Consider the following 12,500-nt stretch of genomic DNA (forward strand, 5'->3'; position numbering starts at 1 on the left):
AAAATCATACAATGTGATTTTCAGGATTTTTGTTTTGGATTCCATCTTTCACAGTTGAAGTGTACCTCTGATAAAAATTACAGACCTCTACGTGCTTTGCAAGTAGGAAAACCTGCAGAATCGGCAGTGTATCAAATACTTGTTCTCCCCACTGTATATATATATATATATATATATATATATATATATATATATATATATATATATATATATATATATATATATATATATATATATATATATATATATATATATATATATATATATATATATATATATAGCCTGGTGTTGGCGCAGTGGTTGGGGCAGCGGCTTGGGATCCAAAAGGTCCTGAGTTCAAGCCCCGTTGGGCCACTGAATTAATACACCAGGGGGCTGACTCAGCCTGTCATCCTTCTGAGCTCGGCGAAATGAGTACCAGTGTACTGGGCCGGTGTATACCCCGATTAAAATAGGTGTACCAGATCCCTGTGTCGCAAGAGGCGACCAGGGTTGCGTCAGGAAGGGCATCCGGTGTAAAACATGTGCCAAATCACTATGCGGATCATATGGATGATCCGCTGTGGCGACCCCTAACGGGAGCAGCCGAAAGAAGAAGAAGAAGATATATATATATATATATATATATATATATATATATATATATATATATATATATATATATATATATATGTATATATATGTGTATATGTATATGTATATGTGTATATGTATATGTATATGTGTATATGTATATGTATATATATATATATATATATATATATATATATATATATATGTATATATATATATATATATGTATATATATATATGTGTATATGTATATGTATATATATATATATATATATATATATATATATATATGTGTGTGTGTATATGTATATATATGTGTATATATATATATATATATATATATATATATATATATATATATATATATATATATATATATATATATATATATATATATATATATATATATATATATATATATATATATATATATATATATATATATATATATATATATATATATATATATATATATATATATATATATATATATATATATATATACATATATATATATATATATATATATATATATATATATATATATATATATATATATGTGTATATGTATATATGTTTATATATCTATACCTATATCTATATACATATATATATATATATATATATATATATATATATATATATATATATATATATATATATATATATATGTGCATTAATGTAGGATCATCTTTTTCAAGAAATTTACTTCTTCGTTTTTTTTTTGGGGGGGGGGGGGTTTGAGGTGTGTGTCATGGTTTTATGGAGGGAGGCATTCGACAATTCTTTCTGGGCTCATCTGTAAATAATGCATCCTGTTGGAATTAGTGATTGATCAAAAATGGATAAGAAAATGGAAAAGGCATTTACTTTTGCAACGTGATAATGCGTCGCATTATGTGGAACTGCACGAATGGTTACTTCCATCGGAGGTATAACCAACAACGTTGTTCCTTATCCGCCTTATTTGCCAGATTTGTCACCCATGGCTACTGTCTGTTCAGCCATATACAAGAACTGTTTCATGGAACCTTGAAGACAGGAAGAGATTGAGGGTTACTCAAGGAAATGTTTCGATTGAATCTGAAATTTATATTTCTTTTTTTTTTTCTTTTTTTTTTTCTACAGGATCTCAGGATCATGGAAGAGATGACACAATTCATGCACACATGCAGGCAAATACATGAGACTACACCAGACTTGACTGTCACCCAAACACAACCGCTGAGCTTGGGGGAATTGACGTCACTTCCCAGTGCATTCTGGGTGCCAGCAACATCATTTATATGACATCGCTTTTCTCTCCGTACTCAGCAGGGCAATCGGGGGTGAATTTCTTCCTCTCTGTGGATTCTAACCATCCACGTGGAGGAGGACATTGGGTGTTTGTCCATGCTCTGCCCTTTTTAAATGCTGAGTGTCCAGTGAGGAAGCAGCACGTAGTTTTTTGTTTTGTTTTGTTTTGTTTGGTATGACTCGGCTGGGGTTCGACCCACTGACCTCCTAGACTCAGAGCGGGTATTCAAATTACAAGGAGTACAAGGAATGTATGCGCAGGAGGAGGCCATTCGGCCCATCATGCCTGTGCCACACCAATACCAGATTTAAATAAATGCGTCAATACCCCCTTCCCTTCGTGTGCAGCCTTTTGGCTGCTACACTGGTACTCATTTCACCGACCTCGAAAGGATAACAAGCTGAGTCAACCCCCTGGTGTTAATTCAGCAGCCAACAGAGATTGAACTCAGAAGTCTAGGATCCCAAGCCACCACCCTAACCACTAAGCCAACACCAGGTTAAACCTTGCTGCTCATGCCAGAGAGAACCTTTTTGCTAATGCCAGCGAGTTTGTGCGCAATTGATCAAATGTTGTGCAATTTTTTTTATTGTTGCTTTGGTTATAATGGTTTTTGACTTCCCAATTATGCAGGTAAATTTGAGCGATGGTTGTGTGAGAAAGTTATGCTGTTGGTTTGTGCTACAGGCGCAAGAAGAAGAAGAAGAAGAAGAAGAAGAGGAGGAGATGATGATGGAGGTGGAGGATATGGAGGAAGTAAATGAGGCAGATGCAGAAGTAGTAAGTTTGGAGGTGGTGCAGAAGTTAAAAAAGCCAGAATCTGGGCAAGATGGAGAACAGAAGGAGCAAGAAGACGGAAAAGAAGAAGAGGAGGAGGTAGAAGAAGAAGGGACTGAAGTTGATTTGGAATTGCAGACAGAGCGACGCTCGGGCCGCCAGCGCAGGGCCATCAGTTATCGCTATGTGGAATTTGATGAAGCTATTCATGAAGCTATCCAGGATGCGATGGAAGGACTACAGGGTTGGTTCAAACTCTATCATCCCATATTTTGGAGTTTTATTCTTATCTCGTGTTCATTCTTACCCAACCAAACGGCTATTTTCTCCGAAATGAATCTCTCATTCCTTTTTACTTGTTTTTGCATTCTCACAGGTGCAGGAAGAGGCAAGGACATTGAAAACTTTGCTGCGTATGGGCGACGCAGCACACCACATACCCCCCATCGAGGGAAGGATATGTCTACCATCCTTGCATCGGGTGAAGAGTCGAGCAAGCAGTTGGGCTGTACAGCAGAGTGGGAGGGTGAAGGAATGGAGGGACAAGGTGGAGAGGAAAGGGCAAAGGGCGTGTTGGGTAATGTTGTCAAACGGCGCAAACAGAAACGACGGCTGAATGCGCTTGAGAGTGAGAGCAGTTTGGAAGACAACAGTGATGATGAAGAGTTTTGTGTGAATCCCAGGTAAATCTATTAGGGAAGGTCACGAGGATGGAGTAAAATGGTGATTGATACTGTGGTAGCCAACTGGTTATACTGTGTTGTAGGGTCCAGTGATGTATCGATACACCGGTTATATCAATGTAATTTTTCATATTGATATACCAGTATTGGAATTCTGAATATGCCGGTATACCAAAAAAAATCGATATGAAAACAAAAACTGGTATATCACCAACAAATCGAAGAAAAGTGTTTGCATTCCTTAAATACTGTCCATGATTTTAAAAGCTTTGAGACTCTCGGCTAAACGTGGACCAGGAACAGTGGAATGTATGACGTCAAGACGTTACAGGAAGTAAGTACAGTATTTTTTAACTTTTAAATCTCAACATCCAAGCACCCAAACAAGCAATCACGTTTTTTCTATGCCCTCGTGGCTGGTTTTAAAGCATTTGCCAATTGGTTATTTATATGAATCAGGTGTGCTTTAGAAATCCTGCGCCGAGTAGTGATCTGCGATACCGGTATGAAAGCGATACAGGTACGGCGTTCCGCGATGGATGCCGACTTGTTTTGATTCCCAATACTGATCTCGCTTTGAAACAAAATCATTTTTAATACAAGTTGTAGTTGGAAGTAAAACCACTGTTTTCATCATGGGAGTGGGGGGGGGGGTTGCTCCCCCCCCCCCACCGTGTGGGAATACTTTTGAAAAATTACTGTCAATGATGTGTTTGTCATATATGAATATGTAATAGACCATTGGAACGTGTGTAAGAAAAATTATTATTATTTAAAAAAAAAAATATAGTATCAATATACCGGTATGACCCCACCGGTAGATTGATTGTGAAAATAATCTATTGACAGAGCCTACTGTGTTGGCATCCCAGTGACTGTTGGTCCAATCCCAGGGATTGCTGTGATTGAGGGCAGTGATATTACAGGCTCAAAGTTTCTCGAGAAATATTGTGTTGCTGTTGTAATTTCACGTATACATCAGTTGGCTAATTCGTGACCTTCAAGTAGTGTTTATTGGTTGGCTACCCTGCCTGATCTGGTGTGTAGTGTCAATCCACACAGTGTAGTTTGACTTAAGGCCCTCAGGGCAACCTCGAGTTGGCTTTAAAATATGACTTATGAAAAAGCTGTTGTCTGAAATAAAAACATTCAACTTAACGTAAACAAAAAGTAATTTTTTTTTTTGCTCATGTAGTGGGAGTGATGCAGAAGACCTGGACCTTTCAGATGAGGAAGAAGAGTCTGAATACAGAGGCAGCAGTCCGGCACCATCTGGTGCTTCTTCTGATACTGGTGAATATGGTTGTAGAGCTGCCAGTAGAGCCAGAGCTCGGGCCAATGCGAGTCGAGCACGTAGAGTGCGACGGCGCCGGCAAGCTAAGAAAATATCAGAAGAGGAAGAGGAAGAAAGCGAAGGTGAGCTATTGATTTTTAGTCCTCTACTGGTTTCACCAGACAGGACGAAATGTTTTCTCTCCATCTTTCCGTCCATCCATCCCACCTGTGGTTCTTCAGACTTCCCCACCTTTTTTGTTGTCTTTATTTTCTTTATTGTCTTTATTGTCTTTTTTGTCTTTATTGGTTTCTTGTCCACAAAAGATATCAATAAATGAAAATTGTTTTTCCCTTTATTTTGCCAAATGGATCCAAACACAGTGGGTTAAAGGGTTTCTTACTCATTTTCGTTCTGTTATTGGCTCGAGCGTACATTTAAACACATTTTAATCTTCTGAACATTCATGGGGACCGAAAGGGGATATGCATTGCAAAGCAATTTTCACTCTTGTTCAGTGATATGTGAAAGAGGAAGACAGTGAAGGTAGTAAGTATGATATATAAATATATATATATATATATATATATATATATATATATTTCTATATATATATATACATATATATATATATATATATATATATATATATATATATATATGTATTGTAGATTTCCCACCCGTCGGCGTGCGAATGACCGCGTCTAACCAATCGCGGTCGCTTCGCCCACCGAACGGACAATCCAGTCGTGGCGTTCCGGATCAACGCCGGAAACCAGCCACGAGTGTGTTTTTAACCACACCACAACCTTGTCCGCACTCTACCCGCGCTACAGGGTCCGATCGCCAAATCTTCGATTTACCTAATTATTCGCGCGGGTCGGTTACCGAGAGATTGTACCTCAACGGGACCGCTTGGAAACGAGCCGCTTAAGCAGCTCGCTTCCTTTTGGGATAACCGAGCGAGGTATTATCGCGCAGTCCCGTTGGACCCGATCACTTTACCGGCTATCTAAAAACCAACTATATTTCGAGTGCAAGATGGCAGCTCAATTAAGGGAAGAGGACGCAACGAACAGGTTCACATTCACACAAGGACATTTATTATAATAAAGCACGTATGCAATTACACAAGGCAAAACACGTATGCAATTATACAAGCAACAAAAGCACGACAAAAGAACTACGACCATCTATACGAAATGCAATGCAAACATTTACAGCACACAAAGCACTTAACAATTTCCTACTTATTAGACGGGCACACGGACACACGTACGCACACACACACACACACACACACACACACACACACACACACACACACACACACACACACACACACACACACACACACACACACACACACACACACACACACAGACACACACACCCAATAAATGGTGGCAGAGGCCTTTAATAACGAGCTCCAGCTCGGAGGACAGGTGAGCTGAAACCCAGAACCTATCTCGAACCTTTCCACCTCGTGTGGTCTTCAAGTTGCTCGGACCCGGGCTCCAGCGAGAGCGAGCTGGATCCAATCGCCGTGAGCTCCGATCCTTCCCGAGTTCCCCCGAATCCTTCCCGTCGATGCGTCGCTTCCCCGAGGAACCACCTACAAGAAGAGGTCGATGAGTCGCACCAAGCCGGGAACCAAAATGGAGAACAAAGAGCTCCACAAACCAAGAAGAATAAGAAGCCACCATTCACAGCTCGAGCCGAGCAACCGGCTCAACTTCCTTCCAAAACAAAGCAGCTCGAAGCAAAAAGCTCTCCCGAGCCAAACAGAAGCTGAAGCTCACTGAACCACCAAAGCAAAAAGTCTCCTCCTGAGCCAGGCCTCAACCTAAGCTCACTGAGCCAGCCGAAGCAAAAAGCTTCCGAAGGCCTCAACCCTAACCAAAGCCAAGCAGGACCCGAAGGTCTGCTGAGCGACTACTCTCTGCCGAAGCAAAAAGCTTCCTCATCCAACTTCGCACACGAACAAAGAAAAGATCTCCTCTTATCCTTCTCCCGCCCTTCCCCGCTCCCGGCGTGACTCATGCCCTCGTGCTCCATCCCCCGCTCAACCACGGGTGGGAGGGAGTTGTTGACATCATGAATCACGGGACGGCAGGGTTCTTCTTCCTCTTCGCAGAGGAGGGGGATGGATGTCTCCATTGTTCGTTCCCTAACTATTAAATCGATCCGCAGCGCATCTAATCGATCTCTGAACATTTAAACAATGGAAGGTGAGCTATCTAGGGAACAAGCACTTATCGACATAGCTGACTAAAGGAACCTGTATGTTGTGTGCAATCGAATTCCAAATTCGTAACACGACCCCTCCCCTTTTTACAGACTCGTCCTGAGTCGTCAAATTTTCATGTGACCAGCATGTGTAAGTTTTCCCCTAGTACGTTCCACCTTCAGATCTCTGAGTGCGACATTTCTTTATACGTGTCCCAAAAATAAATAACCTAATGCGCTGCATAACTATCTAAACTAACTCTCAGATTCATTCGGACAACTTAACTAAAACTGCTGGTGCTAAAACAAACATGCAGGTGAGGTTCCACGTATTTACAATCTTCACTCAACTTATCCATTGCTTAACCATGGCCCAGCACCAGTGATCTGTGAAAGGGAAGAAGGTAAAATTCATTTCTTAGTCCATTGATGCAGGGGAATGGATGGAGATGGTCGCAAAACACAAATGAGCATGATGGATGCACGGGCTGCCTGCAGGGCAGTCCTTGCAAAACTGGATGGTCCTGGCGCACATGGTGATGGATGGACACAGAGCCAAACGCAAACAAGGGCTAGCAGGCATGGGGTCATGGCAGAGACAGGCAAACGAGGCATGGCAAGGCAAGTCCATGCAGAACAGGCGGCTGCAGCACAACAGGCCGGCAATGAAGCTGGCCGGCCTCTGGTGTGGTTCCATCAGGTCTGGAGGGAGTGCGGTGGTGCCGGTCGCTTTGAAGGCGGGCTAAGACCTAGCCTACTGTCTCCCCCCCCCCCCCACTCTATCGCCTTTGCCTGTCTCTGTCCATACCCGCTCCATTAATTTGCCACAAAAACAACAAAATTTCGCCCCTCTTTATTTTTATTTCCGTTTTATAATCGTCTCCCTAACCCCCTTTATAGTCTTTGTCTGGCTAACCTATCCTGTCAACCTAGCCTACTCCCAACTCCTACGTTCCCTCTCTGGAGGGGAATAGGGAGAGACTCGCGTCCTGTCTCGAGGCCCAACAAAGCCTCAGAGTGGCGTCCTCAGAGTTCAGCGATCTACCAAGGTGGGTCCAGTGGCCCACAATGAGCGAAGGGTTGGATGGTGCGAAGGGGTACATCTCCGAACTACCCTTACATTTATTACACCTGAAACTACCCAGGGCTTTCCAAAAACGCCTCACACTTTAAAACTATCGGTTCTAAAAACCAGGATTCCCGTCGCCAGTGTTGGTGTCCATTATAAATTTGGGCCTTGCCCTCAAATTTTTATTCGTGCCCTCGCACAATTTCCTGGCTGGGCAGCGTGGCTCAACTGGCAGGAACTCCCCCTCTGCCGAACTCTAACCATGGCACCCCAGGCCCGCAGGCTGCCTCCGAGTCGAGCTGCTCCCTACAACGCGGGGGGTTGCCCTCTCTGGCATTGCCCCCCTCCGATGCCCACGTGGGGTGTTGATGCCCCGGTCCCCTTCCGTGGGTCGCCCGTGCCCACTACACTGCCCCCGTGGCATTCTGGTGCTACGGGTCCCGTTTCCGACGGGTTGCCCATGCCCACTACACTAACCCGGCCCCTCTTGGGCCCTTGGCCTACTCTGGCCAACTAGTCCGGTGCCCGGGGTGCCCACTAAACAAAACTCACCTTTCCACAGCCACGCTCCCAGCCGGTCCATGAACTCTTGCACCCCTCCAAACGGGTTTCCTGCCTTCTCTCGACACCAACAACAAAACGACCTCCTTTTGGTAAATTTGAATAACCCACTAACTAACATTAAACTACTGACCCCGGGGTCACTTGGGTGGGAATCACTCCTCCCCCCAATCAGTCATCGCACCATGCATACCACATTCGCTCCACTTACACACTTGAGCCCACTGTCCCACACTCATTCCTCACACACTTTCCATTTCGCAACTCACACCAACACTCTATACTGCCATCCTTCCTAATTAAATCCCCTGACTAACTCATGCTCCCTCGTCATCCCTTAAAACTCATGCACGTTCCATTTACTCTACGTAGCTAAGCTACGTCCCCTCTACACATTTCCATGTCTGTCCATGTCTCCAAAAATCCAAAAATTCCCATTTCCTAAATCTAAACTGAAATCCCTCCAACTAATCCATTCCACGGGCTCCATGAGGATCAACCCATGTCCCCATGAAGCCGGTCGAACTTTCGCTACCTCGTACTTCCTGTGCCCCCCAAACAGGGGGGTCTTCCACCCCTTGCCCAGGGAATGCTGTTCACCCGAAGCGAGGCTTGCTTTTTTTTTTAATGCGCCGCAACTCGCAACCTGCGCTCTTTCCCCATGACGTCATGGCAGCTGTTCGCTCTTCTCGCACCTCGTCCCTTATTGGACGGTACCATCTGGCAGGGATTTTCCTTCTGCCGGATTCCAACCATGCAGCCACGACGTCACCCTGCGTATTGAAAACAAGCCTTGCGTTTCGAGGGGTTTCCCCACGCGAGCACATGTGCTCTGCTCGTCGGAGCTTTACAATCACTCTCGCGTGGAGAACCCATCCGTTCCAAATTCGTTATCCAACCTACCTTCTGTCCGTCTGCGGGGTCGGCTCGAATCCACCGCGGCGTTTCCGGACCGGGTTTCACTCCCGCAGGCGCGCACGTGGCGGCTTCGTGCGGGGCACAGCACGGACTCCGATCTCGCTGCTGTGCAAACCCTGAACGGTGCTCAAGACAGCTACGGCTGCCACCTGGCTTTTGTTCCTCATCTGTCGCAGTCGTCGTTGCCATTCAACGCGCACACTCCTGTGTCCCACAACGCTCACACACCTCACCATTACACAAGGACATGTGGTTGCGGTCTCCCGCATGCTAACAGCCATCTCCCTCTCATACCGCCACCTCACACACGCAGTCTCTCTCACACATCGCCTTTCACTCAGACACACACACCATACTACTCACACACGCGGTTCCTGTCACACACGGTGTTTCATCCACACGCGGTGTTTCATCCACACGCGGTGTTTCATCCACACGCGGTGTTTCATCCACACGCGGTGTTTCATCCACACGCGGTGCTTCATCCACACCATGTGTGCTGGAAAGCACACATTTCGGCACACTCGCAAACACACATTTTGACACCACACACACCGGAACAACCACGCTGGGAATTAGCACCACCACAAGGGGTCCCAGGGTTTCCATAACCCCCAAGCTCCGCGTGCACCCGTTCGCAGCACTCGCCCCCTTTACCTCGCAAGGCTCGACCGGACTCTCCTCGTCGCGATCCGCCTCAAGGGGGCACAATCCCTCCCCTTGTTCCTGAAGGAGGCCATCCAGCTGCTTGCACTGGGTCACAACACCTTCCCCGAGCTCCCCCTCATGGTCCCGCTATGTGTGTGTTCGTTTTTAGTTTCTTCCACCCCGTCCAATTCATCCTCTATCTCCCATGTCTCTGTTTCCGTGACTATTTGCGTTTCCGTCACCTTGTTCGTTTCCTTTGTCTCCACTATTATTTCTGCCGTCGTCACCTCGTGTCTCGTCTTACACGTTTCGGTCTCCCCTTTTAATTTTTCCCTCTCCGTCACCGTCACTCTCTCTGCCGTTACGAGTCTCGTCCAACACGTCTCCCGTATTATTTTGTCCTCCACCGCGGGGCCGACACAGTCCACACTCCCCCTCAGCTCGCTCGCTCCAGCACGTGGCGTCGCCATTTTGAGCTCCACTGCCCGCGTTTCGCTCCTCGCAACTGCCATTATTGCCTTTTGCCCAGCTCGGAGATTCAGCCCCATGCGCTGCATTTCACCCCGCATTTCTTTCATTTCATTTTTCATTTGTTGCACATTCGTTTTCATTATGTTTTTCACCTCGAGTGCATTTCCATCCATTTTTGCCAGCAATATTTCTCATAGCTGGCCCATGTCAGGTGGCCCGGTGGCAGTCGCTTCGCCATTTTCGGGCGCGGATCCACCCGGGACCGAGAAGGGATTTTGACGGAGGAGGGGAGGGTGGTGTCATACACCGCGGCCCCCGCCGCTGCGCCCATTGCGGACTCTGCATTTATTTGCGGGGAATATTCAACCTGCATAATGGAGTGTCCTGCATGGTCATTTCGCCCTGAGCCATGATTTCTAACATTTCTAAATTCATTACTCCTTGCTCCCATTCGCCTTGAACTGCCATCTTGCGTATCGGAAATAATTTAAACTCTGAATTTAATGGAACCGGAGGGTCGCCTCGCACACCCTTGATCCGGTTCCGTTAATTTAGTGTGGAGGGAATGAATTTGTACCCCACGTACTGACACCAGTAATGTATCTTTCCCGCCCGTCGGCGTGCGAGTGACCGCTTCTAACCAATAGCGGTCGCTTCGCCCACCGAATGGACAATCCAGTAGGAGCTTTCCGGATCAACGCCGGAAACCAGCCACGGGTGTGTTTTTAACCACACCACAACTTTGTTCGCACTCGACCCGCACGCTACAGGGTCCGATCGCCAAATCTTCGATTTACCTAATTATTCGCGCGAGTAGGTTACCGAGAGATTGTACCTCAACGGGACCGCTTGGAAACGAGCCGCTTAAGCAGCTCGCTTCCTTTTGGGATAACCGAGCGAGGTATTATCGCGCAGTCCCGTTGGACCCGATCACTTTACCGGCTATCTAAAAACCAACTATATTCCGAGTGCAAGATGGCAGCTCAATTAAGGGAAGAGGACGCAATGAACAGGTTTACATTCACACAAGGACATTTATTATAATAAAGCATGTATGCAATTAAACAAGGCAAAACACGTATGCTATTATACAAGCAACAAAAGCACGGCAAAAGAACTACGACCGTCTATACGAAATGCAATGCAAACATTTACAACACACAAAGCACTTAACAATTTCCTACTTATTAGACGGGCCCACGGACACACGTACGCACACACACACACACCCAAGAAATGGTGGCAGAGGCCTTTTTCTTATCCTTCTTATCCTTCTCCCACCCTTTCCCCACTCCCGGCGTGACTCATGACTCATGCCCTCGTACTCCATCCCCCGCTCAACCACGGGTGGGAAGGAGTTGTTGACATCATGAATCACGGGACAGCAGGGTTCTTCTTCCTCTTCGCAGAAGAGGGGGAGGGATGTCTCCATTGTTCGTTCCCTAACTATTAAATCGATCCGCAGCGCATCTAATCGATTTCTGAACATTTAAACAATGGAAGGTGAGCTATCTCGGAAACGAGCACTTATCGACATAGCTCACTAAAGGAACCTGTATGTTGTGTGCAATCGAATTCCAAATTCGTAACAATATATATATATATATATATATATATATATATATATATATATATATATATATATATATATATATATATATATATATATATATATATATATATATATATATATATATATATATATATATATATATATATATATATATGAGTGAAGCGCCCCTCTCTTTACATGGTACGGTTTCTCTGTATGCAACTTTAACATTGGGACTGAAAATTCATTTCTCGACCTCTTGGACAAAATTGGCTGCAAATTTCAGAAGTAAATCCTTTGTACGTCGAGCGAATATGTTCCAAATTTCAGCAACATCCATTTTGGCATTCTTGAGTTTTTTTTAAAGGAAAAACGTCAATTCACGTTGGTGTCTGTCATTCTGTCCGTCCGTCCGTCCGTCCACCCTAAATGTGTTGGCGCTCATATCT

The 12,500-nt window shown here is 44.9% G+C and overlaps 1 protein-coding gene across 2 annotated transcripts in view; it reads left to right on the plus strand.

The window, feature by feature from the left end:
* Window positions 1–12,500, plus strand: part of LOC147023033 (uncharacterized) — a 135,336-nt gene that overhangs the window by 103,356 nt on the left and 19,480 nt on the right. For both annotated transcript variants that reach the window (XM_085888034.1, XM_085888035.1), the window contains 3 exons: window positions 2,558–2,891; window positions 3,024–3,330; window positions 4,526–4,746. In XM_085888034.1, the coding sequence (XP_085744160.1) occupies window positions 2,558–2,891; window positions 3,024–3,330; window positions 4,526–4,746 (862 nt within the window). The remainder of the gene's footprint in view (window positions 1–2,557; window positions 2,892–3,023; window positions 3,331–4,525; window positions 4,747–12,500) is intronic.

This window comes from Eptatretus burgeri, chromosome 7, assembly GCF_056783735.1.
Source record: "Eptatretus burgeri isolate ZD-2024b chromosome 7, Ebu_testis_v1, whole genome shotgun sequence".
Taxonomy (NCBI): Eukaryota; Metazoa; Chordata; class Myxini; order Myxiniformes; family Myxinidae; genus Eptatretus; species Eptatretus burgeri.